Here is a 27,887-nt window from a genome sequence, read left to right on the forward strand (position 1 = left end):
TGCTAACTCTGACTTTGTCGGATCCACTAAAGCACTCCAAATGCAAGGCTAGGGGCCGTGCCTAGAATCACCAACTGCTCTTTATTTTTAGCTGTGCACATTTCTGAAAGCCAAACACACCAGAGCACAATTCTGCAGTGCAACTGATTTATTTTTAGTGCATGTGTGTGGTGTGTATGCACGCTTACGGGGGGCAGGCCACATGGGGTGGATACCTGTATATGTGTATGCACATACATGTGGAGGCCAGGTTGCCATTGTCCTTCTGGGTCACTCTCCATTATACAGATTGAGGCAGGGTCTCTCACTTGAACCCAGAGTCTGTGGCATTGGCTGGTCTAGTTTGCTTATTCTGAAGACCTGGTCTCTGCCTGCTGTGTGTTGGGAACACAGGTGGACCATCATACCCACCCAGCCTTTCATAGGATCCAAACTCAGTTTCTCAAGCTTACACAGCAAAGATTTTCGTACTTACAAATCCATGTCCCCAGCCCATGAAGTGTAGCTGGTTTTCTCCCAGGTGACAACTGTCCTGAGAAGAGGTAGAAGGGATGAGCCTGAGATTGGGTGAGCCTGAGATTGGGTGAGCCTGAGGTTGGGTGAGCCTGAGGTTGGGTGAGCCTGAGGTTGGGTGAGCCTGAGATTGCGTGAGCCTGTAAGCTAGAAGACCTCCATCCCAATCTCTGGTCCCTTGCTGCCGTTTACAGCAGGGTTTCAGTAAGTCAAGGCTGGACAACTTGTATTTATGAACTTCTGAACCCAATAAAGTTCCAACCGGGACTGCCAAGAAGGCAGCATCAGTGCTCAGGCCTGTCAGTACTTCCACGAGCTTGCTGGAGAGGTCCTAGGATAAGCAAGTCACATGATCTGTGTCCCCATCTGACAATGAGGCTGACCTCAGGTCTGACCTCAGGAGGCCAGTACAGGAATCACATCAGGCTTTAGCGGATGGAGCAGGGAGAATGTAAGGCGTAAGCATGGCATCGTAAGTAGACATCAGACCTGTAAGGATGGTAGGATGGTCCATGCCCACCTCCCTACTCCACGAATGAGGAAACTAGGTCCCGAGGTAGTTAAAGGATAAGCCAAGGCTCCCAAACTTAACAATAACACACAAGAGAGAGACTAACAGTCTGAGCAGGAAGTCCTGGTATAGAAACTGACGCACAAAGGCTTGTTAACATTTACATGTGAGGCAGGCTCCTACGGCAGAACTCTTGCATGATTAACAAATTAAGAAAGAAAATGGCGGGCCTGTCTAAGCACACTGGCAAAATAGGAGTTGTTTCCCAGCCTGGTGCAGGACTTCAGCCTCCTGATATCAGGTGACGTTGGGTGCAAACCTTGCTCCAGTGTCTGAGGCCTGGCCTGCTATCAGACATAACGTGTCCTGGGGCTGGGGGTCCCATCCTAGCTTCACTCACAGCAAATGCTTTTAAATATTAACTTCACACTGCAGCTGAATCACCGACACTGGAGACAGCCAAGGACGCGGAAGACCTAAGAGGCCGAGTTCAGTTCCACCGAGAAAGGAGATTAGTCTACTGCGTTCACCTCGGCTGGGGATCCGAACCAAGTCGTTAGAGTCATAAGACGGTGAAATACAACAGGTAGAAGCAGAGGACCGGCAAAGGGGACCTGTGTGCCACGGAGCTACAGCAGAGCATGGCCACGTCTTGGTGTGGATGCAGAGGAATGAGTCAGCTGAGCAAGTTAGCTACAGATGCTAAAATGTGGGGACCCTGGTGGAGGACATGACGGATAAAGGCTTCCAGGGACACAAAGCCATTCCTCCCAATAGAACTTTATTTTCTATCTTTATCATGGATGATCTTACTGATAAGGAAAGATTTGTCAGAAGTTATTTTTATCCTGACAGAACTCCCGCAATTAGGAAAAGTTATGAATAATAGTTATGGTGTGCAAGGCCATAATATAGTGGGAGTGAAGATGTCACAGGCTTCCATCTGTCACCTCAGTCTCACCCTCTGGCCTCATCAGCACCTTTGTCCTTGCAAAGGGACGTCCTTACTGCTCACTATTGGGAATGAATCGGCTGATCCCAGCTCACACCCCTTACAGATCTTCAGGCTTCTCAGCTCCCTAATTAGCACTCCACAGGCCTACCCAAGGATGCTTGTGGCAACACCCTTCCGGCTACAAACAGTCCCAAGCAATGACAATGTGAACCCCACGGAGTGTACTCCTCTTGGGCTGGCATTTCCTGAAGCCCCACTCAGTGGAGACTTAGCCAGTGTTACATCCTTGGTTTCCCACCCGTGAGAAAATTGAGAAAGGGATCTGTGATCGTTCTAGGAACTCTGGGAATGGCCTGGGTTGAGAGAGTGTGATCATGTCTCCCTGGAGGTCTGTGCCTGTCATTTCCTCTGCCAGGACCCTCCCGCAGTCTATCTCGGTTAACTTTCCCATCTTGCCAAGGACTCTGCATCGATCTGGAGACACGGTCCTGTGTCGGACACCTGGGTCCCCTCCCATCACCTCCATCACCAATATTCATAAACTCTACTCACACTGAAGCCACCTCTACAGCAAATCCAAACCAAATCATAGCACATCCAGGATGGAGCAAGTTCCCAATGCACAGTCCATACAAAGACTTGCTGTTAAGATGTACTCTAAGAATTGTAAAAGACAGGTTAAAACAGACAAGACTATAGTGGGTCACCTCACTCCACCAGCCCAAACCTCAGCCACCTGCCACTGAGTCTTCTATTACATGGCTCTGAGGTGTTGAATCCCCAGTTGCTCCCAAATCACTTGACCGTGAACTTCCCATCCTCACAATGGAGATGAGAAGGGAACACACTCTGGAAGGTTCAGGCTGACTCACAGTAATTGCTAACAGTGATCACGATAATTACCAGTTATCAAGCTCTTAGTGGATGCCTAGCCTCGGGTACCATTCTGTTAAACCTCTCAGCCTCTAGCTCATTAAAGTCTTGCGACAACATTATTATGCTTTCTCAGGGAACATAACCGAAGCCTGAGGGAGGGTAGGGAACTGATGGCACAGTCGGGAACAACTGGTAAAAAGTAGAAATGTATCTCACCAGGCGACTGGGGCTCAGGGCACAGATCGCTTAGCTGTTGTCAAACTGTTGAGTGGTGGCGATCTGGTCAGGGAGAAGAGCTAACCAGCAACACTTCAGAGTGTGTAGCTACAGAGACACTCATCCCAGAGCAGCGCCTTCATGGCAGCCCTTCCTAACAACCAGGCCCTCCCAGCAGAACTGTCAAACCCAGCCACCAGGGTCAGAGACTTCCCAGCAGAGCCCCACCAAGCTGCTTTCTGATGTACCATACACACAAATACCAATGTTCCCCAGATGTTCCCCATGTAAAACATTTGGTCTGAGACATAGCTCTCCTCTTCCCTCAAACTCTCACATTTGTTTAATGGACTCCTACAGTTCAGCTAAAACATTCTGGAGCAGACATCTGAAGCCAGCCTGTCTCTGATGTGAGCACCCCATCTGTATTGAAGACGAAGAAGTAAATAAGACAACCCTTCCCAAGAGCTAGGCTCTAAGCAGGTCATAAAACGTAAGCTATGTACAGATAATAATGCAAGTTGCTTTCAAGTCTGTTTCTGAGTAGATCTCAGAGTTAACCTAAGACTGATGCTCCAACAGACACTGGTCTGGCCTGCTAAAGAGGCCAAATGCTGTTTCTTATCCCCTTACAATAGCTGTCCAAAATTCTGTCACTTGAGCAACATAGATGATTGAACTAGGGGAAGGACTGTTTTTTTCTGGTTTCAATTTTCCAAACAGCCATGGCTCCTTTATTCCCAAATCACTTACCCCTTAACCCACAATCTAAGACACAAGTAACAGGTAGAAAATAGGAAATGCTCATGACCTTGAATCATGACATCCAGCTCAGCCACATGCCAACCAAGTGACGACCCCAGGAGCTCCCCTGCTCCCCACCGTTGGCTCATCCAGTGATTCAAAAACACAGCCTTCATTAGATTCACTCTCACAATCAATACAAGAAGGGACCATGACCCCCCGAAAAGCCACCCAAAGAAATGTCCCAGAATCCATGCACTGGGCCCCTGCAGACACCCATGCAGAGTGTTCATGTTAATGTAATTTCAAAAAGTATAGTCACAGCGAACAATAGAGAAGCTGAACACATGGACTCAGAAAGAGCCACTGACAGAATTAAGACGTGGCAACTACAGGGATGGGGACATGAAGTACTTGCCACACAAGTACGAAGACATGGATTCAGATCCCCAGCACCCACATAAAAAGCTGGGCACTGTGGCTTGGGTCTGTAGCCCCAGGACTGTGGAGGTGGAGACAGGAGGATCCCAGGGCTGCTGATCAGGCAGCCTAGCCTAATCCATGAATTTTAGGTTCAGCAAGAGACACCATCTCAAAAAATAAGGAGGAGGGGGCTGGAAAGATGGCCCAGTGGCTCAGAGCACATACTGCTTTTGCAGAGGACCCAAACTTTGATCCCAGTATCTATATCAGGCAGCTCACAACCACCTGAAACTCCAGCTCCAGGGAACTGGACGCCTCAGCCTCTCTAGGTACCTACACTCACATGCACAGACTCAAACTTGCACAGGAAGGCACCTAACATTAACTTTCGCCTCCACGTGTGCACACACACACACACACACACACACACACACACACACACGCATGCACGCACACACGCACCTGCCTATATGCAAGAACACACAGACAAAGATACACATAAAGTTTTTTGAGACATGTCAACTAATGTTAATCTCTAACTCCTCTGTCTCATGAACATTCAGTATTTGAGCAGGTCATTTCTTTTGCTATGGGAAAAGGAGACTTTCATCCTTCAAACAGGTCACAAAAAGAGGAATAAAAGTTGATGGAGAAGACAGACACGCTGTACATAGCAGACATGAAGATTCCTGAGCACTGCTGGGGAACACTTAGGGTGAGCCAAAGACACTGCTGATTTCCTTAATGTCTACAGCTTTTAAGAGAACTGGTTCGTCTACAAGTGGGCTTTGTCCACTGGAAAACACATCTGCATCCAGACTGTTTTAACTCATTACTATTTCCACATTAAACATGCGATTCGCCCAGTTCTGCATTTCCTTGTCTGCAGCTCAGGGCAGGCTGAATGTTCAGGGGCTGCAAAGCTGCTTTCCTCATTCACTTATGCCTGGTTCCCACCCAGCCAGGTCAATGGCCTCCAACACTGCACTCTCTATATCATGAAACACAGCACTCTCTAGGGCCAGGAAATTGTTGCACAATCATAACTCCCCCCTTGTAAGGCTAAAAAGCCGATTTTAGACTTAGGTTTACCTCCGTCACTACTAAGAACAAGCAAAGTACAATGAGCAAGCTATGGAAAATGCCCAGACCCACATACATACAGCGTTGTATACGTTCCAAGCATGCTCATGGTTATTCTTATCAATGTTGCTAACAAACAGAGCTATGCAGACATATGTCTAAGAATATTACCATAAGACTTCAAACGCTAAGCCTCAGAAGGAGATGTCAGAGGGCAACGTGAGAAGGAGCTGAGGGAAAGGAAGCAGCTGTCACCTCTTTGGAGAGGCCATTTCAGGCCACCCCACTAAAAGAAGTCCCTCCAGACATGCCTCTGCAGCCCCCAGGGAATCGATACTTGCCGGATGGAATTATTTCCCTGAAATAAACAGACAGGCAAAGGTCACTACAACTGGGGCCTAGAAAGAAAACAAGCCAGCTGCCGAGTTACGGGCAAGCCTATGATGCAACGGAGCAAAAGGTCCCGGCCCAGGCCCTGTGGGATGGCTTGGACAGCCAGGTCCCTACGGAGAAAACATACGAGGGCAAAGATACGGGAGGCTCACTCTGCTAGGAGTGAGGCCCCGGTGTGACCAGGCCTAGATGGGGACATCTTCAGGAGTGCAGACCCCAGGGCCTCTGTGACCCCATGCTTATACACAACTGGTGCTCTCCACTCTAGCAGGGCACAATGACCTGGGGTCACATTTGCTCAGGCAGTCTTTATCAAGCTATGTATAAGTTATATGCCTTGTGCACTAAACAGGGCTGGCACACAGTAGGCCTACAGGAATATTCTCTAGATGAATTAATTATGCTCCTTAGTTACAGAGATGTCGGCATAGACAGCGATCCAGAAGTGGACATTGTAGTGACCTGTATTCACATGAGTTACTTCTCTAAACAACCTTCCTAAATGTACCTGAACTTGTCTTTAAGCAACTGGAAAAGAGGCACATCAGGAGAGTTTGCGTAAGTAGAGAGGCTGTGAGTGGCGGTATCACAGCGGTTCAGGATTCAGATCCACTTACAAGCCTGGTAAGTGTGAACAAGTGCATCACTTTCCTGCCCTCAGCTTGTCCGTTTGTCCAATAGGAGTGACAGTGGGGTGCGTCTCTTCAGGTCCCGTGAGGATGAATGCAGATCAGCGGTTTCACACAATTGGGATGTTGCTGACACGCGATGGCCCTCATGTAGTTGTTGCTATTATCACATTATAGAAGGGTAACAAGAAAAGAGATCACAAGCTTCTACCCCAAGACAAGAACCAAAGGTCTCTGCATGCATTGTGTGTTATAAAACAGACAGCAGAAACCAGTGTGGTGTGTCCCCAGACAACACTGTACCATCCATCCAAAGCTGTTACTTGAAGTTCCAACTGTGGTGGGTTCCCTTCCTTTCATTCCCCAGAGCATCCTGGTTAACTTGCAGATGCTCCTTCATGTCCCAGAGACTACCCCAATCCTGCTCACTAGGCTCTTGGCAGCAGGGGTGGGGGTGGGGGTGTCAAAGACAGGCTATGAACGGTCACAGCTGCAACCTGTAGTCTGGCTTGTCCCTCCGAATTTAAAATCATTGGATGACATAACTAGAGGAGCCTCATCCCTGCATCCCCAGAGGCTGGCACGGTGCCTGACACACAGGACATGATCAAAAGTACCAGGTAACTCCAGTCAGTGGCAACCCTGGAAGTGTTTCATTTTTGGAAGGTTCATGCATACACCAAACAATGCTGACAGACATTTTCTCATTCATCTTACAGCTCATTAAGTATATGCTGTTTCCCAGGCTCTCATCTAGACGTGGGGGGTGGGGAGTACAGCAAATCCCTGGAAGAGGTGCTTGTGAGGCAGGACCAGGAGCTGTGGGGAGGAGGTGCACCTGTCCCTACCTCATTAAACTCGGCATATAGAGAGCATTAAATTCTGCCAGACAGAACTTCCCGGGGCGGTGGATTGACCTGCCGTGCACTATCCAATGGAAGACTCCAAGCACACAGGACTACTAGCCACTAAGTGCGGCTTGTGCAATCAAGAAACTGAACCTTTCATTTAATTTCATGGCCATTAATTTTAATAACCACAGGTATCCCTATTTGAAAGTGCTGGTCTGGGGCAGATGAGAGATAAAAACGAGAGGAAAAAAGACAGGCAGCACACACTGTGAGCAAGGGGCATCCAGAGCACCACATGCTATCCAGTGTGTCTCACCCAATTACCGGATGCCCTAACGTTCCCGGGCTCAGAGAACGCTGGACAGATTCGGGTGCAAGGCACTGTGCTCAGCTGGAGTTTTCATAGCCCAGGACCAGCTGGAAGTGGCAGGCAGGCCAGCCCAGCTCCAGGACTGAAGCTGAGCACACGCCACTGTCAGCCGAAGCTGACAGGGATCTCTCTCCCCCATCACTCCACTGGTGGCCACTTTGTCCTTGGCAAGCACATCCCACGGGGTCCAGGACACTGGGCAGATTTTAGGAGATTTCTTCACGTTACACATAAGCACAAATACAAGTCTCTTAAATTCCTCCAGGAAACTGGTGGCCGATCCAAACATTTCATAAAATTAGAGCTCATCGTGGGGCTGAAAGGAATGTCAGACGGCGCTGTCCCCAGAGAAATGCTAAATATTTGTTATATTTTTTCCTCCATGAACTGTTTTAAGAAACAATTGCTTTTTCTAATTGAAGCAAGAGGAAGGTTTTTTTTTTATTGTGTTTTTGTTTTGTTTCATTTGTGGTTTGCAAGTGGCATCACCAGATGAAGCATTAAGAAGTCCTGCCTAACCCCCTCCTCCTTTGTAGCAGTGGCAACAAACCCCAGTTTTTTTCTGCTACATCTTGATTTATAAAAACAGTGGTTTTCAAAATAAATAAAAGTAACTTTTTAAAACTTTCGAAAATAGCATTTTCCTGGAAAATGGGGCTTGCACAGCCTAATTCTTTTCTTCTGAGGCTTCACTTAACTCCAGAACATTTATATCCTGGGATTTTCCCCCCAGGGCTGGGGATTGAACACTGGGCTTTGCACATGCTAGGCACGTGATCTACCACTGAGCTGCAACCCTAGCCTTTTCTTACACTTTTTATTTTGAGACAAGGTCTCCCTGAATTGCCCGGGTAGGCCTTGAATTTACAATCCTCCTGCCTCTCAGTCTCTCAAATGGCTGGGATTATAGGCCAGCGCCACCAGGCCTGGCTTTGAGATTTCGTTAGCAAACCAGATCTTGCAATCACTCATGCACTCGGGTCACCCGTATTTCTCAGCCACACAGAAACAACAGAAAACGAGGCACTGAGGGGCCCTGTGCAGTGGGGTGTGTCTTACGGTGGAGGAGGACCAGCAGAGGACACTCTGGCTCCTGCTGCTTTGATGTAATATGCGAACAAGATAAAAGACCCACAACATGCAGCCCGTGAAAAGGGCTAGACAGTAAACCCCACGGAAGCAGAAACCCCTCGGAAGCAGAAACCCCTCGGAAGCAGAAACCCCTCGGAAGCAGAAACTCCTCGGAAGCAGAAACCCCTCGGAAGCAGAAACCCCTCGGAAGCAGAAACCCCACGGAAGCAGAAACCCCTCGGAAGCAGAAACCCCTCGGAAGCAGAAACCCCTCGGAAGCAGAAACCCCTCGGAAGCAGAAACCCCACGGAAGCAGAAACCCCTCGGAAGCAGAAACCCATCCATCCATCCATTTCATCATCATTGTACCACTATAGATACTGCAGGTCCTTCACAAGTGCAGCCAGTAAACGCCCCCCCAACTCATGATGGCTTCAACTTAGAGTTCCAGATCTGATTTGGGAAAGTCATTGGTCACTCCCTCTAAGTCTCCACATCCTTGTCTGCAAGATGACTATCATAATCACACAGGTTCAAAGGCAAGAAAGCCAGATCAGGTAAACCAAGGCTGGGGATGTTGCTCAGTGGCAGAGAGCTAGCCAACCAAGCCTTCACAAGGCCTGGGTCCCATCCCCAGCAACCGCCCCCTGCCACACATATACTCAAAGGAAAAGAAGAAAGAAGGGAGAGAGGGAGGGAGGGAGGGAGGGGGAAGGAGAGAGGGAGGGAGGGAAAGAGAAAGGCAGTTTGTGTGCCTGGCACAGGCTTGTATCTCAATAAGGTTTCCTGCCCTGCAGAATTCCTCCCTCTGCCCTGGACCTGTCTACACATTCAAAAAATGGCTATCACTCAATGAGATGTCTACTCAGTTCCTCTCCTCTCCAGAACACCCTCCCCAGCTTGCCTGCTCAGCCCTGAGTGCATTCTCCATTACTAGTACTCCATCTCTATTCCTAAGACGCAAAGTGGGGGTGTCCACCCAGAGTGCTTCACTTAGGGAGAGCACAAAGTGCTGGGCTCCCAACTCCCCAGACATACCAACTGCCTTCAGCCTCTTCTGCCCACCACCCAGGAGCTGAAGACCATTTATTTACTCCAAGGCTGTAAGGCGCACAGGAGGGATTTTGCTGCTCAGAGGCCCCCTGCAAGCATCTGTTTTCACCACCACTGAAGAAGCCAAGGATGCACAAGGGATACTTCACAGGAAATGATGAGACTCGGAGCGATTAAATTAAAAACAAAGTGGGGGGAGGGAATCATGAGATTCAGAGAGATTAAATTAAAAACGAAGTGGGGGAGGGAATCAGTCTTCTAGCAAGGAGAAATCAGGATGGAGCATAAAGACGCGGATCTAGGAATGGCAAGGGTTAGGTACACATTCTAGAATCAAGGGTGAGCTGTTTGGGGTCTATCCTGCTCCCCACTTACTCCCTCCCAGTACCCATTAGAGGGACACAAAAGGGCTCCACAAACATTTTAATTAACGTCTTTTAACCTGTTACCTGTGGCAGACTCGCCACAGAAAAAATGACAAACACTTCCGGTCCTTCTCGGGAAGCAGCAGCAGCAGCTCACCATTTAGAGCTCAGAGGGACATGGGCTGCTTCTCTCCCCCACATCCTAGTCATTACCTGGTGTGGCCCTGGATCTCAGCTCCCTTTGTGGCCAAGTGGGGACAGTGGCAACACCTCTCTCGGGATCCTTCTGAGGGTGTGGTCATGCTTGCTGCAGGCCGCAGGAATATATCACAAGAACTCAGCTGGTTATGGCAAAGTCACTACCTGGAGGGATCAAGGATTTCCTCCAGAGGAAGCCAAATCCCAAGGAGTTTTTGGTGTTACTTGGCTTGTTATATGCTGTATTCTGTTATGAAAATCATGTGTGCCTTCATAGTTTTCCCAATTGACTTTTCCCTAAGAAGGGCTAACAGTGTGGACTGATCACTCTCTGGACATACACATTCCAGGTATTTGGAGAACTGCCTCAGGAAAGGCTTTCTCTGGAATCAGATATCTCCCTTGGCCACTTTCAAGGACTAACAGTGATATGCTAATCAGTCATTAGCACTCAGTTGACCTTCTCTTTTACCACTCCCATTTTGGATTGTTAAAGAAAGCCTGGTGGTCACTGCCTGAGGAAAATTCTTACCTGCCTTTATGACCCTGTGGAATTCAAGCCTATATAACTGGATTCCAGGGAGACTTAGGTAGAACATGGAGAACAGAGGACGGAGAAGAGAAAAGAGAATGGAAGAACTAGATGGGTTTGAATTTGAGAGGAACAAATTGAGATGGGGAAGAACTAGATTGAAGGACTAGAAGAGAGGACTAAAGCTGGGAAGTGGAAGGCTGAGGAGAGAGACACTGCCAGCTGCCACAATGACAAACAGCATGTGAAGATGCTGGTAAGCCACGAGCCACGTGGCAAGGTATAGATTTATAGAAATGGATAATTTAAGCTGTAAGAACAGTTAGCAAGAAGCCTGCCACGGCCATACAGTTTGTAACCAATATAAGTCTCTGTGTTTACTTGGTTGGGTCTGAGTGGCTGTGGTGACCTTGCTGGTGAGAGAGATTTGTCCTGACTGTGGGCCAGGCAGGAAAACTCTAGCTACAGGTAGCACAACCACCAGCCTCTAGTCTCACTAGCTCAAACCAAAGACCCCCTTGAACTCTAAGAATGCAAACAAGAGAGACGTTCTTTCCAGGCACCTTAGCAGAATATGAGCATGCTCCCTCTAAATAATCACAGCTCATGCTTCCGAGTTGGGCACGATTCTCAGCAAACGTTCCGTCATGAAATCTTACATCATCAGAGGTGAGCTCTACTACTTACTGCCATCTCGTCACACTGAGGGAGTGAAGAACAGACGTTCTCCAGATCTCACTCTAGACCTAAGAAAGCCGGGACCGCTGTGAGGCAGAAGCAGAGGCAGGGCGGAGAGACACAGAGAAGCTTCTCACAGGAAGCCCTGAGAACTGAACTACTTTTCCGTTCCCCATCAAGCAGAGCTCCCGTCCAGTCACAGGTCATGAAGTCTACACTTCACCAATTACATCCATGAAATCCTAGAGCTGTTTCTCCTCCCAAGAGCAGTAGGGACTAGAGGTCATTCTGTCTCCACCCCTCAGTTTACAGGTGAAGCGAAGGCTCTGAGCACTGGGGCGCCTACTACGTGAGATAAACTGAGTGCTGGCTGCCAAAGTGTGGAGGCCACTGGGACCTTATCTTCCATCCCTGACAGCACCCCCCAAGAACAACACCAGCCAGCAGCTCTCCCTCAGAACTCCTTGACTTTCATGGTTATTCCCACCACACAGGAGAAGGAAGTGCATCCTAACCCTCTGCAGGTTACAAAGAGCATTTCTTGTTCACAAATGAGACCATCTGCTTTCCCGTCACCGCCCTGAGAAGACTGGGACCAAGCTGGTCCCAAGGCACAGCACGATGACAGCCGGTAAGGACACACGCTAGCTTGCTGCAGTCAAAGGCCTCTGTGGGAGCCTGGCACAGAGGAGCCAGGTTTGGTTCTCATCACCCACAGGAAGGCTCACAAGTATCTGTAACACTAGTTCCAGGGGATTCAACGCCCTCTTCTGGCATCTTCTGGCACTGCACCCACATGGTACACAGACATACATGCATGCGAACACCCACATGCATAAAATTTTAAAAATAATAAATATTTAAAAAACAGTTTTTAAAGGTCCCTGTGGTCCTTGAGTCACACTGTTGGTCAAAGCCTGGTTGGCACAGGCAGGTTGGGAAGGAGGATCACTGAAGGCACTAAGTTCTTTTCTAAACTGCCATCCAAAGGGATGGAAGTTGCGCCACTGAGTCAAGGAAAGGAGCTAATAAAATCCACCACAGCTTCCTCTCAATGCCTTCCTGATAGAACTCTCAGTGACACTAATGAAAGTAAATGGAGTGGAATTCTTTTCTCGTGCTGAAAGGGCAGATCATGATGGCATTTTTTCCAGACACGCACTAACTCCACCGTCCAGCCAGTTTACAGTTCCTAAAGTGTTTAATTTACAACCTGGGGAGAGTGTTTTGGAAACCTCCAAGATGCCTTCTCCATGTGGAACCTGTGCGCTCTGCAGGGCTGCTCAGCTGGGCTGCTCAGACGGGAGGCAGAGGGCTGGAGCCTCCGGGAGAAGCCTGACGGACAAGGAGCGGCCCAGGCAAGGAAGGTGCAGAGTTCCCCAGGAGTGAGGAGCAGACGCTGAGGAAGCAGTGGATGGTTCCGCCCCCTCCTCTCCCCAGCCACACAGAAGCATAATGGAGATTCACGCTGCAGTCCAGGCTGGTCCAGGCTGTGCACCGTGGTGAGGAGAGCAGTAACAAAGCCCCCAGGAACTTCCTGCTGCCTCTGGCCTTCAGGGACTTTCCCTTCTCAGGACGTTGATACACTTACTGTGGCAGTTGTCCATTCATTCATTCAGAGTACCCATTCATTCATTCATTCATTCATTCATTCATTCAGAGTACCCATTCATTCATTCATTCATTCAGAGTACCTACCATACACACAACACCAGTGAGACAGAGCCTGGATCTTCCCTAGTGGCTGATGGACATGAGGGGCTGCACACACAAAAATTCAACCTCCATGATGGGAGGAAACCAAAGCTGAGTTGGGACAGAGGAACAAGGAAGGAATATTGATGGCCATGGCAAATGTAAACACAGAACTGAGTCCCTGTGAACCCTAAGGAGGATTTTAACAGAGAGAGCCAAGCCAAGGCCCTCGGGTTCTCCACAGTACCCAGAGGTGTGCAGCACCATACCCAGCTCAACCCACTTTTGACAGAAAACGTCAATCTAGACCTTATCAGTAATAAAATTACTAGCTAATGTGTCTAAGTCCCTACGTGCAGCAGGTTCTGCATCAGAAGCTTCCAAACCCTACTTCTAAGTTGATTTGATTCTATGTTGATTCTAAGTAATACGGTACTGGGAGATGCTTTTGCTAACCGTGAAAACTTCAGCTCTCCCGGGAGCCTGCAGCTACTGAGAAGCAAGTGGGATGTGGCCCTCAGTCTGTCCACTACACTGCTGGCATTTCTTACACAACCCCTTGATTTTACACTCTGGTTATTTCAGATGAATTACTTGCTATATTCTAAATTCTAGGTATCTCGATAGCATGAGACACCACAGTCTCCCCTGAAATGTCCCCACAGTGTTGGGCCCATTTTCAGCACACGTGAAACACTCCAGGTGACTGCTAAGTGGGAAGGAAGAGAGGGACATGAGTCCTGTGTCAGCCAGAGCAGGGCAGCATGCCAGCTGGGAAGAGTAGAGAAAAGCCACAGCTACCACCTGGGTGTGCCAAGCAGGACGTGCATGCCCTGTGGGCACAAGGCCAGACAAGTGAACAGAATAAGTCTTTTAGACTAGCAATGACCCTGGCCACATGGATGGCGGTTACCACACCAGGCAGTAGACTTAGCTACATCATCTCATTGAATCCTCTCAACAAGCCACCAGATAAGATCCATCATAGCCTCCTGATAAGAGAAAGAGAAGCAGAAGCTAAAATAGAGTAACCTACCCAAGGTCACCTTGCTGTCAAGGACTGGGATGAGATATGGATACAGAGTCTATCTCCAAGATGTGTGTGCCTGTGTGTGTGCGTGTGTGTCCCAAGGCAAGCAGGGCGCCACCTTCCACTTCTTACACAAAATGGGAGTCTCGTGGGACTGCAGGTTTGACATCTTGGAGGGCTGACAGACAGACCATGGCCTTCCCAGTCATCACTACTCCCTGTCCCAAAGTCCCACATTTTTCAAATAACAGTTTTCTTGAAATATGATCCACATGTCCTTCAGTTCACTCACTTTAAAGTACACACGTCAGGGGGTTTTAGTCTGTTCTCAAAGTTGTGCAACCATCATCACAACTGTAAAATATTTCCATGGCCCCCAAAATAAACACCGGTTAGGAGCCACTTCCCACTTACTGCCGACTCTACCATCAGCACTGACAATTGCTAACCTTCCAGTCTCCACGGTCTGGCTGACATGGGACATTTCACAGACATAGAATCGCATGCTGCGTGGTGGTCTCTCACAAACGGCTTCTTCCACTTAGCGTCACGTCTTCAAGGTGGCTCCGTGCTGCAGCACGTATGGAGCCCTTTGTTTATTTTCACTGCTGAATAACATTCCACAAGTTCTCGATAAATAAAATTATGCAAAGGATCACAAGAATATTCCAAGTAAAGTGAACACGCCATATTTCATGCAGCCATTCATAGGGAGGTGAACATTTGTGCACCTTCCACTTAGCTGTTCCAAGTCTTTGTGAACACGTTTCTATGAGGACATGTGTTTATATTTCTCCTGGGTAGACCTAGGAGTGAAATTGCCCAGCCTCAGTTTTTACATACAGTTAAAAGCTTACTGAAGAATCTCGCCATGAAGCCAACATCTGGCTGCTCCTGGGCTGTTTCCAGGGAATTTTATCAATTTCACCAGACTCCACTCACGGGTGGGTCATGTGGCCCAGCCTCTCCCCTCCTGGGGCCTGGGATCTTCTCACAGTGACACTTGCCAGTGTCGTCTGGACCCGCGCAGTGATAAATGCATTCTGCTTTAAAGTGGATACTTCACAAATCATAACTTACAGATGCTCCAAGACTTTCATGTGGGAAAGATGAATGAGATTTCCGCTGTCTGACTCTGGAGCCACTGAGGACAGGAAGCCACAGCCAGGAACCCGACAAGCCCTGGATCTACGGCTCTCCCTGACGAATGCATGAGCAAATATAACAGCAGAGGAATTCGTGCAGGGAAGGGTCTGCCTGTCTTTGCAGACACGGCTCTGCTCATCCATTCATCGACAGTCTTGTGTTTCCTTGCCAACTAATGTAAATGTTCCTCGGGGTCGGGGAGGCTAAGCCTCAGTCGCTATACCTCTCCGCTATTCCCTAGCTAGATTTATTCATCTCAGCTCCACCCTGCAAGTCTTGGTTGGGGGCCTATTTCATGCTTGGCCCTCAGCAAGACATCTCTGGTGGGCGGCCGTGTGAGATGGGTTCAAGGCGGTTAGACAGGGTGTGACACAGACAAGGAGCCTCAGCTGACCTGCTTATCTCCTGCCACATCCTAAGAGGAAGGAGATGAAGAAATCCTGGCACACTGTGGGAGCTTTTTCACTACAGGCTAAGAAAGCGAACTTGTTCACCATGGAAGCCCCCCAGCCTCACCCCCAGGCATTCAGGACCAGGCTCTTTGGGGAACAAAGAATGCAATGTATGTCCAGGTGAAGAGCTCCTTGGTTGGTCTGAGTCATTAACATGTGCTTTGGGTCCAAGAAACAACACCTTGCCATCCCTGGCCCATCTCTCTCCCAAGGTGCTTCCAACTCTTAATCTTTTCACACCTCAACTCTTGGGAAACCCTCCCTGCTCCAGGCCAGCACCCCAAACCCCCAAGCACAGAACCCCTCTAAGACCTGCATCCAGCTCTGCTGACTTCCAAGAGTCTCTGGGGCAAACACTGGCCTTGCTGCTGAATGTGACCCTGTAGAAGCTGGATAACCTCACTAGGCCTCAGCTCCTTCTGAAAAACGGGATGATAAGATGTTTAGGGAAGTTCAATCTGTTAGTATGTACCTGGCACCCCCCACCAACACTAGAGAAGTATTAACTGCTACTATTATAAACTATCCCAGCCTCCATGTACCTGATCAATCTTGCATCCCACTACACCCCAGCATAAATCTGGCATCACCAGTCCCTATGATGTCCCCAGGTCCCCGGCTTCTGAAACCCAGATGCAGGGACAGTTTCAGCAATACTTGGCCTCCCCTCTCCTTGGCTGGTAGAGACTAGAACAGCACAGGGGTGTGTGCAGGGCATGTCTGCCTGCTTGCAGACTTTCTGCTTCTGGTCACTCGCTACCAGCCATGCCTTCTGCTGCCAGCAAATTCCAACGCTTTCTGAGGTCATGGACGGTAACCCATAATGTCCACCCCTCCGTGATAGTCCTTTGCTCTGTGAATCGCCCCTGTGCCATTCTGGAAGCTTTAGTTGCCATGGCCCTGCCTCTCTATTCACCTCCTAAACTACAGCAAGAGCCCATCTCCAAAAAGAAGCTGCCACAGCTGACCTGGGACCACTGGCAAAGTGGCATGTCCAGAGTCACCGCTGCGTGACATAAGGAAGGTTCCTGATTCCTCTAACAGCAATGCGTTTCCAAACAGACAGATCTATGAGGCACTGTCCAGTTGTGACCCTCAACTCATTACGCACCAATGTGTTATTTTCTCCATCTGTAAAATGGGTCCAACTAGGGTTTAACACCTCAGAGGAGAGGGTTTAATGAGGGACATGTCTGTGAAGTTCTAGGCTCAGCATGACACACCTCATCTCAAAACATCAGCTGGGGTGGCTGGGAGACGATTCAGTTGGTACATTACTTGTGCAAGCAAGAGGACCTGAGTTTAACCCACATAAAAATGCTGGCTATGGTGATACACTCTTGAAATCCCAGCACAGGGGAGGTGGAGACAGGTGAGGCCCTGGGGCTTGCTGGCCAGTCAGTCCACGGCCATACCAATGAGAGACATTCTCAAAGCAGAAAGGGACAGCACCGAAGGATGACACCCAAGGTTTTCCTTTGGTCTCCACATGTTCAACCACATGAACATGTAGACCACATATACAAAGGACATACTGACACACACACACACACACACACACACACACACACACACACACACACACTCTCTCTCTCTCTTTCTCTTACATATTCTCTCTCTCCCTCTCTCTCCTTCTGTCCCTCCCTCCCCCTCTCTTTCTCTCTCTCTCTCTCTCTCTCTCTCTCTCTCTCTCTCTCTGTCTCACTCACACACACACTGTCCTCTCTCTCTCTCTCTCTCTCTCTCTCACACACACACACACACACACACACACACACACACACTCTTAAATTCTCTCACTCTCTCACACACACACAACACTTACATATTGTCTATCACACACTCTTACATAGTCTTTCTCTATCACACACACATACTCCCTCTTACATTCTCAGACACACACAAACACTCTTACACTCTCTCACACACACACACTCTTACATATTCTCTCACTCACACACACACACACTCTTAAATAGTCTCTCTCATACATACACTTACATATTTTCTCTCTCATACACACTCTTAAATATTCTCACACTCATTCTTCTGGTTGTAACAGCAGGAACAGGTGTGTCTCACACACATACACACTCACACTCTCAAACTCACACTCTTTTTTTTTTTTTTTTGGTTTTTCGAGACAGGGTTTCTCTGTGTAGCTTTGTGCCTTTCCTGGAACTCACTCTGAAGCCCAGGCTGGCCTTGAACTCACAGAGATCTGCCTGCCTCTGCCTCCCAAGTGCTGGGATTAAAGGCGTGCACCACCACAGCCCGGCATTTGTACATCTCCAAAATTCATGCCTGACTCCACATTTAACACAGTGAGTGTGCGCGGCAGACAGTATGAAATCTCAGTCACACCATCTAACAGAATTCATTCAATATCTGCAGATGCATCTCATAGAGATGAGCTCTTAAAGAATGAGGACCACGTCATTAAACAAAGGACAGACAGACATCCCTGATCAAGAATCAGGTTTCTTCACCCAAGCTAGTCACCTAACATTTCTGTGAGAGGTTGGGCTGACACATGGGCCGAGCTCTGGTTCTCTGGAAACTGGACTTGAGCCTTAACTCTAACACAGCACCTCAGCCACCAAGTCTGGCAGGCCAGCTGTGCACTCAGTTCTCAGATCTACAGTTTGCCATCACTGGGCTGAGGAACTGCTTCTGGCAAGGGCTTATGCTTGTAAGATTCACTTGGTCAATTGGTCCCCCCAAAATTGTGTGTTTGGGTTCTATTTTTTGTTCTGCTGTGTTGTGCAGTGTTTGTTTCAGCAATACTTTGTATGCCCTGAAGGTCCAAGGAATTGGCTCCCAAAAAGTGCATGCCGTAGGATGACCCAGAAGTTCATCCCACAGCCAGTCCAAAACTTCATCCAAACAAAGGTTGTGTAATAAATGGGGCCCAAACTCAACGCTGTAGAAACACATTCAGATCCTATCTGAATCTGGTCGACTCTCTTGCCTTCCTATGCCTGCACCTCCCTAATTAATCTAATTACCCTGGCAAAGTGAGTAGCTCCCTTGCCCCCCCCTTCTGCAAGATCCAAGGCTAATTGGCCGTTGCAGCCTCTCTCTCTGATGGCCTTAAAATATAGAGGCAATCATAAATGAGAATAACAAAATAAAACCCACCAGGAAGGGACACTAGAATGTTTCATTTTTCCCCTTTGAGACTACCCAGTTTATCTTCTGCAACTCTCAAAAGTCTAAGAAGTTGGTCCTGAAGGCATCCAACTTCCCAGCTGAGGAAACTGGATTCCACAGTTAAATAGCTTCCCAAAAGCCCCAGTGCCAGTAAGGGATCGGTCCAGAGTCTGAATGGCGGCCAGAGCCTTTATGTAAGGCTGACCCAACGTTAGGCTCGTCATCTCAAGACACTGTGAGTTCCTGCCTTATAGACATGCTTAAGCTGTGGCGGTGAGACCACATTTGGGGATGACAAGGAAAGAGCTGGACCATGCAGAGGGCTGAACCAGCTGGCCGCAAGCTCCTGAGTCTGTCACAATGCTGTGCCGAGTTGTGTCTCACCCAGAAGGCCCTTCCAGGTAAGAAGTTCTAAGCTACAAGAAATGAACAGGACCCCTACGTCGGGAAGGAATGCTGACTCCCCAAGCATTTCTGACTGGTTGATTCTCATTAATACCCAGCACCTGATTTACATCAATAGAACAGGCGAACATCACTGCTCCTGCTGAGAGGTGCTCTCCAAGGGACTGGATCAAAAGCATCCACCGTAGCCAGCAGAATTAAGCCTGCTCCTGAGCTTCCTCCTCAACGGGAGCTTGGAGGCGAGTTGCGCCTGTCACACTAATCTCATGAAATTTTTTGCTGCTCTTGACATTGAGTCACCAGGCACTGAATGGGCAAGCACAATGCCGACCAATGTTTTTGTTGTTGTTGCTTCTATTATTTTCTATGCAGCCAGACATGGGGAATTTCCACCTGACAATTCCAGTTTCTCACTTGAGCTGTCCTGCCATCTGTGAACAGCGCACTCAGCGGGGGAGGATGCTGGACCCAGGAGGACTTCTCTCCTCCAAACGGTCAGTTTCCTATCTGTTCAGGGCAAGCTGTTCACCAGAGGGTCTTGCTAGCACTCCACTTAGGCATCAAGGAGAAAACAGCCCACGAGAAGTGAAGCAGTCTGGGAACTGTCAGTTCCTAGGCCTGTATCTACTGCCAGCTTCAAAATCTTTACATAATTTTTTAATGAAACAAGAGGTTTCGCTGAAATTAACAGGACAATGGGAGGGTGAACTAGACAATAACAGCAGACTGGTCTCGCTGAGGAGAACGAGGCTCCACCGTTCTCTGGGTGCCTCCTAGTGGCCGCGAGGCTAAATCCTGGCAGAATGTTCAGTTTTGTGCAAATAAAGAGCCAGACACCCACCGAAAGAGGACGGCAGGCGCCTGCCTACCAACGCAAGTCTAACCCAGCCTGGGGCTCAGACAGCGAGAAGAACGCCTGACTGAAAGCCACAGTGGAGCTCGGCAGGCAAGCGCATGCCACAAAGACTCGCTGGGCTGACTCCTGAGCACTTGGGTGCCACACATAGACGCAGCCTTGCCACTCACCCCCTCACATTCGCACATCTTCAACCTGCGCCCCAAACTACGTCTGGTTTTCATTATCCAGCTTTCCAACTCCTCAGCACGATTCTCCAGCAGCTTTAAAGACAACACAGGCAAGGAGCTACTCTTCGTTTTCTGCTTATTCAACACCCAGCCTGGGGAATATCCACTCGGAAGAAACGCATGAATGAAGCGTGCCTTCTCAGGCTCTTCCTTCATCAGAGAACACCTTTGCAACCACTGCAGCCTGTAAAGCCAAGGACACCTGCGCAATGGCTTTGCAACTTGCCGCAGAATTCATGTACGGCAGTGCAGTTTATTAGGAACACAATTCCCGATCCCCAATTCATTGATAACAGACTTTTTAAGTGATACTGTTGTGTCAACCTGGGCAGTGAACCGGAGAAGCGGGGGGGGGGGGGGGGGGGGGGGGGGGGTACCTAGCTGGCCACATATTTGAAAATTACGAGGGTAAACCTTGCTGACTGCCATCGTTTTCCACAGAGCTATCTCTGTACAACTATAAAATAACACCCGAACGCTATCTGGCCGCTCACCTGCCCTCCCCTGTAGCCACTGGTTAGGTTTATAAGCAACAGTGGGGCCCTAAATAAACCCAAAGTGCACACGAGCAGTCTCCTAGTCAGTTTCTGACTTTGGCCCTAAATGGATTAAAATACATCTGATACACTTTAAAATCAAAGAACCACGTTCATTTCTGCCACACACCACACAAAGCCTTTCTGCAGCCCTCAGTCCCTTTGAACCCAACTCTAGCCACAAGCAGTGTGGATTCCAAGGGCCTGTTCTGAATGACAACAAACCAAAGCTGGGACCATAGGGGCAGCTAGCCAGACCCCTTGAACAGGGCCTGGAAGGCAAGCGAGCCTGCAGCCAGTTAGAGCTGCGTCTGAACGGCCACCCGTGCCCTGGCCATGTCAGTCCTGCCAGAGGCCGGAATGCAAACTGTCAGAAGCAGCTTTCGGTTTTTCCAGGCAGAAGTCCTGTGCAGCAACAGCAGCAGCAGCAGGGTGGTCAAGCTCAGTGAATGATGCAGAGAAGGGGGACAGTGGGTAGATGGGAAAGAAGGGAGGGTCGGGAGCAGCTACGGGGCACAAGACCTGACAGTCCAGCCTCGTGACTAAGGATGAGGGTCTTTTGGAGATGTACAAATAAGGAACTCTTGGGCAAGGTCTGAAGGTGCGTCTGCGGGGGAGACCCCATGTTCCCAAAGCTGCAAAATGTTTGCGAATCCTAAACAACTACTTTGCCAGCTGAGATTAAAAGGGGGAGCCCCAAAATATGTGCAGACAGGATGTAACAAGTGTTTCCAGAGATATACACCTGAGTCATAGGAGCCGAAAGGAAAGTGAGGAGTCTGACTGGGGGGCTACTGCTGAGACCTCTGTTGGTGGAGAAAGGCCGGGTAGTGTGGTGTGCCCAGACCCCACTCGTTCCGCCGCGGAGCTAGCAGGTACCACCCAGGGGGTTCCCCTACTCACCACTCGACCTGAAAACCTCTCGGTGGCTCGCTTGACTTTGCCGTAGGTACCTTTGCCCAGGGTCTCCTGCAGCTCATAGCGATGCTTCAAGTTGTGCTTGTGGTGATGTCGCTTCACCCCGTGCGGCTTCTTGGGCTCCGCTGGGGCTGCAGCCGCCCCGGCCGCCGCCTCCCGCAGAGAGCCCTGCGGCCCCGGCTCCACATCAGGGCCATCCCCTGCCGCAGGCACTGCGGCCCCTTCCATGTCCGAGCGCGGGGCGAGCCGGGCTGGAGAGGGCAGGACCCGGCACAGGGGCTCAGAGCGGTCCCCGCTGAGGGAAACCAGGGTGCGTTCAAGGTCGCCCCCGCAGCATTGCTGAGACAACCGGACCTGGCTCGAGCCGCCGCTGGGTCACTAGCGGCGGCGGAGACTGCACATCTGGCGCCCCGGGCGCGCACGCTCGGCGCACCGCCCCCCGGGCCGGCCGCCGCAATCTGCCGAGCGTCCGGCGAGGTGGCGGCGGTGTCAGGGGAGGCGGTGGTGTTCGCGAGAGGAGGGGAGAGGGTGGCTCCGCGCGCCGGGAGGGGAGTGTTATGTGGGGCGCCGCGCCCCCCGCCCCCGCGCCAGGAGGACGCGCAGACGGGGCGGGACGGGAGGGGAGCGCGGGGCGGGCGCCCGGGTGTCCCCACCTCCGCGTCGGGCCACCGCGCAGGGAGGGGGCGGGGTGCGTGTCGTCGTTTCACCCTTTGTGCGGCGCGGCGCAGGCCCGGGCGGCGGCCAGGGGCGCTTTGTCCTCGCCGGGCGGGGACGGACGGTCCCGGGTGGGGTGGGGAGGGGTCCTCAGTGCGCTCGTCCCCTCCCCGGGCGTCCCGCACTCACCCTCCGCAGCCACTGCGGGCGATCTGCCGCTGGCTTGGGCCCATCGGCCCCGGATAAAGCTCGCGGGGCCCGGAGGCCGCAGAGGCGACTACGCACAGAGCCCGGGTGGCCCAGGCGTACGCGTGGTGGCCCGGGGCTGCACCCTCCCCGGGCCATCCTTCATGTTGGTTATGGTGTCGCGGCGGCCACCAGGCCCGCGAGAGCTGGGGGAGGCCGGGGAAAGGAGGCCCGGCGGTGTTGGGTTACCGGCGGTGAGTCACGGTCCCCTCCCGCTGCCGAGGCCCTGCAGGCCCCTAACTCCGGCCCGGCCAGGGCAGCGCCCTCCTTGGGCAACCGCAGAACCTGGAAAGTCCCCGGGAGGGATGCTTCGGGACCCCGCACCGGGCTCTCTCGGGGAGAAAGGCGGAGTCAGGAACGAAGGGAGGCTCGAAGGAGGAACCCGGGCCTTCTCCCGGGCGCCGGTCTCCCCGTGAGGTCCGGGACAACCTCCAAAGAGGGGAGGAGAGGGGCCTGGATGGAGCTGGGTTCCCTGAGCTGCCTAGCACCAGTGGGAAGGCCCTTTCCGAGATGGACAAACCATGGCTCTGGGATGGACTAGGGCCTGGGCCTGCTGAGCAATTCCTTGCCCAAGCCAGAGGCCACTTGCAGGCCTCTTGACCCCCTCAGGTAATGGGAATTTTCCTTTGACTTAAAAAGGCCGGATCTCACCCCACCAGGTGAAGGTCAAGCAGGAAGGCCTCCCAGCTGCGTCTAGGCTGTAGGGAGGAAAAATAAAACAGGCAGGCCTTAGGAAATTTTTTTAAGTAATTGCATGTAAATTGCAGTGTTCCAGACAGGGTCAGAAGAGCGAACAAGGAAGAGCGACTGGTGTGTCCTGAAAGTCGCCTGACCGCTCTGGTGCTTCCTCTGCGCCTCTCCGGTTCCTCCCGCCCTCCGCATTCCTCCTTCTGTCTTCACTGCTGTCCACTTACATCTTACACTGGACTCAGGCAACAGACTGCCTGCGCGAGCACCCCCCCCCCCCCCAGTCATGGCCTGAAACACACCACGGGACTCATCGCCCCCCCACTCCTCTGCTCCGCTCTGCACTTGATAATCTTTTATTTGTTTGTTTTTGCTTTTCGAGACAGGGTTTCTCTGTGGAGCTTTGCGCCTTTTCTGGGACTCACTTGGTAGCCCAGGCTGGCCTGGAACTCACAGAGATCCGCCTGGCTCTGCCTCCCAAGTGCTGGGATTAAAGGCGTGCGCCACCACCGCCCGGCTCACTTGATAATCTTATCTCCAAACTTCATTGACTTATTTCACTGATGCCTGAAACCCCTCTGCTAGCTGCGGCCTTCCTTTAAAGCACTCAACAAGCGTAAAGGCCATGTTTATTCTGATCTATTCATCCCACCAGCCCTTACAGAATCTCCCTGCCTTCATCCTGAAGCTGTATGCTACTTTTTCAAACAGTCTGTAGACGTGCATGTAGAATGCGAGACAAGTGAGTGGCGTGCAGGTAGAGTCCTGGGTCCCCGTTGAATCGGCTGGGTGACTTTGGTCAAATGACTTAACCTTGTGAACCTTCTTCAGTTTGCTCTTGTTAAAATATGTGTCATTTGGTTTGGTTTGGTTTTCAGGTAAACAGATTGTGTCTGTATTGGTAATTAAAATGACAAGTGTTCTGGTCTCTTCTGTCCCCCCAGGATGTGGTAGGAAACTCTTACCCGGCTCCCTCGAGGTACCATGTGGCCATATAGCTTGTAGGGGTTGATAGAATCAGTGCAAAAATGACCATTCTTCTACCTGGAAGCTTTGACAGCTAGGGAGTAAACTGTCGTGTGCTCTCCTCACCTTGACAAGCTGTGCAGAGAAGGGGCGAGCTGAGACCCTGGACAGCGAACAGAATAGTCCCCAGGACGCCTGAGCTGGCAAGGCAGTGTGAGCAAGCCTCTTGCTGTGTTCAGCCAGTGAGATGATGCGTGTTCGTTACAGTGGCAGAGCCTGTTCTGAGAGCATCACTCAAGTGTAGGCCCTTCGTCCCACCGGCCGAATGGCCAGCACCTGCCACACGCCGGGAACCATTTCACAACTGCAAATGCTGTGGAAGGTAGCTGCTGTAATCTGTTTCCACTTGGGGCAATCATATCAGAAAGGTTTAAAACTTTGCCTAGCATTACTCAGCTTGTACTGAGTAACAGCAGCCCTCCCTGCCCCTGGGAAGGAGGTAAGACCCAACTACAGTGTGCGGCACACAGTGGTGTCTGAGCACTGGCAGCTCCTGCCAAGCCTGGATTCCTGTAGCATTGATCAGTGTGTGTGTGTTTTTTTTATTACATGTACCTATCCTGTATATGTATGTATGCATGTGTGTATACATATGTCAAGATAAGAGGACAGCTTTCAGACGTCAGCTCTCTCCTTCCACCATGTGGCACCGAGGGACCAAACTCTGATCATCAAACTTGATGGCAAGTGCCTTTATCTGCTGAGCCATGGCCAGTCCATGTGTGGTTTATTTTACACAGGACATCTCCTCTAACCAGACCAGGCTCCTTGGTTCAGAGTTTGAGTTCTAGAGTCAAACTAACCGGGTTCAAATCCTGTCCCAACATTCACAGTGACTGTCTTGAACCATTATTTCCTGTGTCACTGCCAGTGGTAACTATGTCCCACACGGTTGGTGTGGGTCTTAAAGGATAGGATACATACTCAGTAGATGATGGCTATTACTGTCAGGCTCACTGTATTTCTTTCAAGCTCCCGCCAGAGTTCTGAGGAATTATCAGCAGTTTGACCATACTGCTTGTCAGCTTCTGGTTCTGTGCTGGATACTAGACAGATGTTGTAACATCTGTACTCACAAAATAAAGTAGCCTAAGGTTCATCACGGGGCCTTTATTACATTTGCTGTTTTCAAAGCAACTTAAAGTGTGTATGTTTGCTTTCTTAAGAAAGCTTTGTTCAGAAAACACAATAATACCAACTATTGTTTATCTCGTGTGTGTGTGTGTGTGTGTGTGTGTGTGTATGTGTGTGTGTGTGTGTGGTATTAGGTATTTGGTATTTCACTGTTGAGAGAAATATCAACAAAGGTTGACTACATTGTGTGCTATCAAACATAACAGTTTAAGTCAGGATTTGAATCCACTCGTCTAACTAAGGCTCCAAGCTGCCTATGGTACAACTCCCATGAGTTGCTATTATTGGTCTATACTGATAGGTGAGGTTTGACACGTTACCTAAGATATGACATTTCTAACGTGGATCTGTGAGCTGATGGACAGCTGACTTGGAAATAGCCACTTGAGAACATGCTTATTCTTCACTATGGCAGAAGAAATCTGTCAACCAGAAATTCATACTCCTCCTTTCTAGACGTTTCTGCCTGGGGTGTGGTGTGTGTGTGTGTGTGTGTGTGTGTGTGTGTGTGTGTGTGTGTGTGTGTGTGTCTCGTTCAAACCATGTCCATGTGATATATATATAATGGTTTAAATAAACTGAACTGTCACCTATGGACTCCCGTGTTTGAACACTTGTTTCTCATCGGGTAGTGCTGTTTGGGGAAGTTGTGGAATCTTAGAGTTGGGCACAGCTGGAGGAAGTGGATCACAGCGGGGAGGATCTGATGATTTATTATAGTCCTGTCCCAGGTGATGTCTGCTTCCAGGTCCCCAGAGCTGTGAGTAATCCCAGCCACAGACTCCCACTGCCATGAACTCTGCCGTGACTTCACCACCACCACCACGGACTGGAGACTTTCAAACTGTGAACCAGAAGAAGTCAGGGTCTCCTTTAAGTTGCTTCTGATTAGAGGCGGTGAGGTTTTATTTATTTATTTAGTATTACTTGTATGAGAGATCTAATTAGAGAAGTATACAACAGTTTTATTAAATGGTACAAAAGACAATCCCTTCAGTAATATCTCCTTCCTACGATGTGCCTGGGGCTGACAGTGAGTTTCTGTCAGACATGGTCCCTCTTCTTCCAGTTACCAGTCCAGAGAAGTGAGGAGTAAACACAGTTACAGCATCCAGCTGACCTCCAGCCACGAAGCTTGGGAGAACTCATGCTATCTGAATATGGGATAGGTACCAGCAAAAATCAATCAGGAATTGATAGCAAAGGCTCAGTTTCTTCCCACCTGCTAAGTGGCCTCTAACCATGGCAACTGGGGGGGGGGGGGCACAGATTTCAGAATCAAAGGCAGCCAAGTTCAAGACCTCCTGCCTGTGTGGTCCTGGGCTGTCTTCTCTTCATGTCTGTTTTCTCATCTTTAAAGTAGAGGCATTTTAAAAGTTTTGGTTGAAGATTCTTACAATGTAGCATGAATCTTAACAGTTCTTATTAATAAAATCAAACCTGGAGCCAAGTATTAGGGTGAAGCTGGAAGATCAGAGAACCAGAACAAGCCACAGCTAACCTCACCTGGCCAACTTCTCAGCTGGTCTTGTTTCCTCAGACTGGAAGCCTCTGTGTCCTCATATCCGAATGGCTCTCAGCTGAACTGTTGCTCCAAAGCCTGAAAGCTTAACCAGCCAAAATGTTTCTAGTTCCTGGTCCTCACGCCTTATATATCTTTCTGCCTTCTACCACCACTCCCTGGGATTAAAGGCCCACTTCTTGGGATTAAAGGCGTGTATCACCATGCCTGTCTCTTTCCAATGTGGCCTTGAACTCACAGAGATCCCAGTTGGATTTCTGCCTCTGGAATGCTAGGATTAAAGGTGTGAGTGCCACCATTTTCTAGTCTCTGTATCTAGTGGCTGTCTGTTCTCTGACCTCAGATAAATTTATTAGGATACACAATATTTTGGGGAACACAATACCACCACATTATAGTTTGACAAGTGTCTCCAAAATATGGGTGTAGAAATGCTTACTCCCCAGTGTGGGACTACTGGCTAGTCCTCTTTAAGATGTGGGGCCTAGTAGGAGGTTTTCCCACACTGGGGGTGCTCATGAACAGAAGTGTGGGCTTCTTGCTCCCTCTGCCCACCTCTATTAGTCATGGAGTGAGCAGTCCCCTGTTCCACTGCATTCCCCCACGGAGGGCCTGTTTCCTTGACACAGGCCCAAAGCAGTTAGAGTTGATCAGTCATGGAAATGAAACCTCCAGAATCGTGAGCCTACATAAACTTTTAAGTTCATAATCACATGGATTTGTTGCAATAACAGAA

At 49.9% G+C, this 27,887-nt stretch overlaps 2 protein-coding genes and 1 long non-coding RNA gene across 7 annotated transcripts in view; 2 read left to right on the top strand and 1 right to left on the bottom strand.

Moving 5' to 3' along the window:
* The window catches only part of Nuak1 (NUAK family kinase 1), a 72,530-nt gene extending 50,106 nt beyond the window's left edge, over nt 1-22,424 (bottom strand). The window contains exon 1 of one of the 2 annotated variants that reach the window (XM_052752915.1): nt 21,868-22,424. In XM_052752915.1, coding sequence (XP_052608875.1) covers nt 21,868-22,110 — 243 coding nt within the window. In that variant the 5' untranslated portion in view covers nt 22,111-22,424. The remainder of the gene's footprint in view (nt 1-21,867) is intronic. The other variant, XM_052752916.1, reaches the window with a different exon arrangement.
* The window catches only part of LOC128119579 (uncharacterized), a 48,531-nt gene continuing 41,444 nt past the window's right edge, over nt 20,801-27,887 (top strand). The window contains exon 1 of the long non-coding RNA XR_008221573.1: nt 20,801-21,839. This is a non-coding gene — a long non-coding RNA (uncharacterized LOC128119579). The remainder of the gene's footprint in view (nt 21,840-27,887) is intronic.
* Nucleotides 22,440-26,226, top strand: LOC128119578 (translation initiation factor IF-2-like). 4 transcript variants are annotated; one of them, XM_052752917.1, is made up of 2 exons: nt 22,440-22,976; nt 24,414-26,226. In XM_052752917.1, exons 1-2 carry the CDS (start codon nt 22,440-22,442, stop codon nt 24,465-24,467), a joined length of 591 nt encoding a protein of 196 aa, XP_052608877.1. In that variant the 3' UTR covers nt 24,468-26,226. The 4 variants fall into 4 exon arrangements, 2 of the variants coding, with proteins under 2 accessions (XP_052608877.1, XP_052608878.1); XM_052752918.1 differs by having other exon boundaries at nt 24,703-26,226; XR_008221571.1 differs by having other exon boundaries at nt 22,864-22,976; nt 23,562-26,226.

The sequence above is a fragment of the Peromyscus californicus genome, unplaced genomic scaffold (genome assembly GCF_007827085.1).
Source record: "Peromyscus californicus insignis strain IS unplaced genomic scaffold, ASM782708v3 Scaffold_24__1_contigs__length_46423439, whole genome shotgun sequence".
Classification (NCBI taxonomy): Eukaryota; Metazoa; Chordata; class Mammalia; order Rodentia; family Cricetidae; genus Peromyscus; species Peromyscus californicus.